Genomic DNA, 3,138 nt, shown 5'->3' with positions numbered 1-3,138 from the left:
TCACCTCCTGCCTTTCTCACTCTGGAAGAAATTTATGACACTGTCACGGATTTGTTTTGTCTTTACCCCATAAACAATAATGTTAAGAGTTGGTGGAAGAAGAAGGTAAAGATTAGCCACAATGATGTGAAGGGAAGGTGCAATAGTATGACCCCCAAAACGGTGGGCAGAAAAGGTAAAGAATGCTGGGACGTAGGTGATGATGATGACAGATATATGAGCAGTGCAGGTGCTGGAGGCCTTCTGCAGAGCATCTGATGATGAAAGGCTGATTATTGCCTGAAGGATCATAGCATAAGACACAGATATGCAACAAATGTCAAGCAATCCAATCAAGAATGCAACCATCAGACCATAGATGACATTGACCTTGATGCTAGCACAGGACAACTTTACCACTGACACGTGGTCACAATAGGTATGGGTGATGATATTGCTTTGGCAGAAGGGCAAGCTCTTGACCAAGAATGGAAAAGGAATCATAAGCAACACACCTCTCAGGAAGGTGAGAAGCCCAGCTTTGGCAATAATAGGGTTAGTGAGGATGGTAGCATAACGCAATGGGTAGCAAATGGCCACATAATGGTCCAGAGCCATGAGCATAAGCACCCCAGACTCCACACCTGTGAGTCCATGGACAAAGAACATCTGCACTAAGCAGGCATTGAATTCAATTTTCTTGGGATTGATCCAGAAGATGCAGAGCGCATTGGGCAGAGTGGTTGTGCAGGTAAGGAGGTCAATGAGTGACAGCATGGCCAGGAAGAAATACATTGGGCGATATAAAGATTCCTCAGAATAAATGAGGTACACAAGGCCAAGGTTGCCCACCAGGGAGATGACATACATTGTGCAGAGTGGCAGTGAGATCCACACATGTGCTGCTTGTAAACCAGGAATTCCATTAAGGATGAAAGACTGAGCAGGCACATAGGAGTTGTTGGGAAACAGCATGACTAACTCCATAGAGGAATGATACATTCCCCAAAAATCTCTAGCCTGAAGAAAAGAATTAAGGAATATAAATTTGATTCAGATATTTGCCAATAAAAACAAATTTGTAATAAAGTTGAATTTGTAAGTACTATCAATTATTTTGGATAATAGTGATTTGAAAACACAATTTATTGGACAATATCCTAGGTAATATTTTTAAAGTTCTACAAAAAGCTTATGTTTAATTTAAACCCAAACTACAAAGTTGTAATTTTTACTCCCAAATAGAAATAGAAATTTTTTACCTAGAGATTATTTCTCATCTTATGTCTTCTTTAGCTGATGTATTTGTTTCTGTACTTTAGTATCATTTCAGAAATTTCAGGTGTGTGATTTCCAAGTTCTAGTATATGTTTTTCTCCTGGATTTGTTCTGGCTTTCTGGAGGATTGAGAGACTGCATTTTACTCCTGATTTTTGGCATTTTTGAAGCTCCCAATAGTCACCTAGACTTACCAATCATGGGAGAGTGGTGGCGTGTGGGTCAGTAAGGTTTCCATTACTGTGGGGAACAGGGTATGATTCACCAAGGCTCTCGCTACTAGTGGCGGTGACTGACCGATATTCAACAAAGCATCATTGTAGGTGCTGCATGCCAACCAGTTTCACCAGGATTCCACAGGCTGCCCAGAATCCTCCTAAGTTCTTAAAAGCTTGGACCATTGTCAGCACAAGCTCCAAGCCTATGTGCCTGGAAGCAGAGTCCTGCAGCCACCCAACATGCTCCAAAGATCTTAAATGGTTTCACCAGCTCTCCAGATAACTCCACACTTGTGCATGTTGTGCCCACAGGTCACAGCTCATCAGAGTTCCATGGGCCACCAAGAGCCCTCCTAAGTTATTAAAAGGTTAGAGCAACACCTGCACAAGTTCCCTGCCTACGTGCTTGGGGCCAAGTGTCAGAGCTTAGGAGAGATTTGTGGGCCATCAAGAGTCCTCCAAAGTTCTAAAATGGTTAGACCAGGCATCAAGAAAGCTCTGCAAAAATTCTCTCAGGCTTTCACAGAGAGCACATTGGCCAAGCAATAGCTGTGACTCATCCACATGGCTGACACGGACAAAGGTTCTACAATCTGATGTACAGGATCTCAGGATAAATCCTGAGGGGATTTCACTGACCTTATCAGATCCAAAGGCTATAACTTGTTGCATAGGTCCTGCTTTACCTTGGTTTTAACCATCCAGCAGAAAAGTATAAAAATGAAATATAAGAAATAAAGCCATGCTGTTATGTTGAGCTGTAGGGGACTCAGGTCAACAATTTCTGACATTGCCAGTGAAGTGGAAGACTCAATACTATTATGGGCTACTGGACTCTTTTAAAATATTTTTCTGAGTTTACACACCTGTAATATTCAAATAACAGAACTTAACAAGAAAAGGAAATACAGATGAATGTCTATTTTGTATCTGTGTATTCAAAGTGGTTAGGATAGATATATAGTTGCATTCTCTTAATGAAGAGAGGGATTTGTTCTAATGGTATTTGCAAATAGGATATCATGTCCTCATCTTGTACAGCAATTAACCACTAGGAAGAATGTATGCAATGTATTAATTATTGAAACTGTCCTACCAATTTGATTTGAAACTGTCTCATTGCTATTTGTTTCTAAATAAAATTATGGAAAGAAATAAAAACTGAAAAAAAAGTGAGCACAAGGCCAGCCCAAATTGCATAGTGAGACTCTGTCTCAGAAAAGAAATATATGTAGATATTTATATCAATATTCCAATTTCTCTATATATTATATTAATTTCTCCAAAACAATTCAAGAAAAAATCTCCAACCAATAGCAAACTTCAGTGTCAGCCAAATAGCTCAGAGGATTAAAGCTCATTCAAGTAGTCACAGGGGCCTAGGGATTGATCTCCTGACCTGCCATGCTGGCCCTGCCCTGGCGCATGCTGAGACAGCAATTGAGACTGAGCATGGTGGCTCACACCAGTAATCCCAGGACTTAGGAGGCTGTAAACAGGAAAATCACTATGAGTCTGATCTAGTAATGAGACCCTGAACACCCTGTAGACCCTTTTCTAAAATACAGAAGGAAAAAAAAAGCAGACTTCTTTTCTTAAATTACTATGACTCTATATCTCAGAAAGAAGTGTGAAATTAAAAGTGCTAACATCCAATCTATTC

At 40.3% G+C, this 3,138-nt stretch overlaps 1 protein-coding gene across 1 annotated transcript; it reads right to left on the bottom strand.

Moving 5' to 3' along the window:
• Nucleotides 1-954, bottom strand: LOC101574316 (olfactory receptor 52N5). The gene has a single exon (XM_004642127.3). It carries the CDS (start codon nucleotides 952-954, stop codon nucleotides 1-3), a length of 954 nt encoding a protein of 317 aa, XP_004642184.3.
• Between the last annotated feature and the right edge of the window lie 2,184 nt (nucleotides 955-3,138).

Source organism: Octodon degus, unplaced genomic scaffold (assembly GCF_000260255.1).
Source record: "Octodon degus isolate 3935 unplaced genomic scaffold, OctDeg1.0 scaffold00146, whole genome shotgun sequence".
Lineage (NCBI taxonomy): Eukaryota > Metazoa > Chordata > Mammalia > Rodentia > Octodontidae > Octodon > Octodon degus.
The sequence above is the reverse complement of the archived record's forward strand: the minus strand, read 5'-3'. Positions and strand labels throughout refer to the sequence as shown.

Coding starts and splice junctions, on each gene's coding strand:
- LOC101574316 (XM_004642127.3), bottom strand. CDS start 954: ATGCTGTTTCCCAACAACTCCTATGTGCCTGCTCAGTCTTTCATCCTT.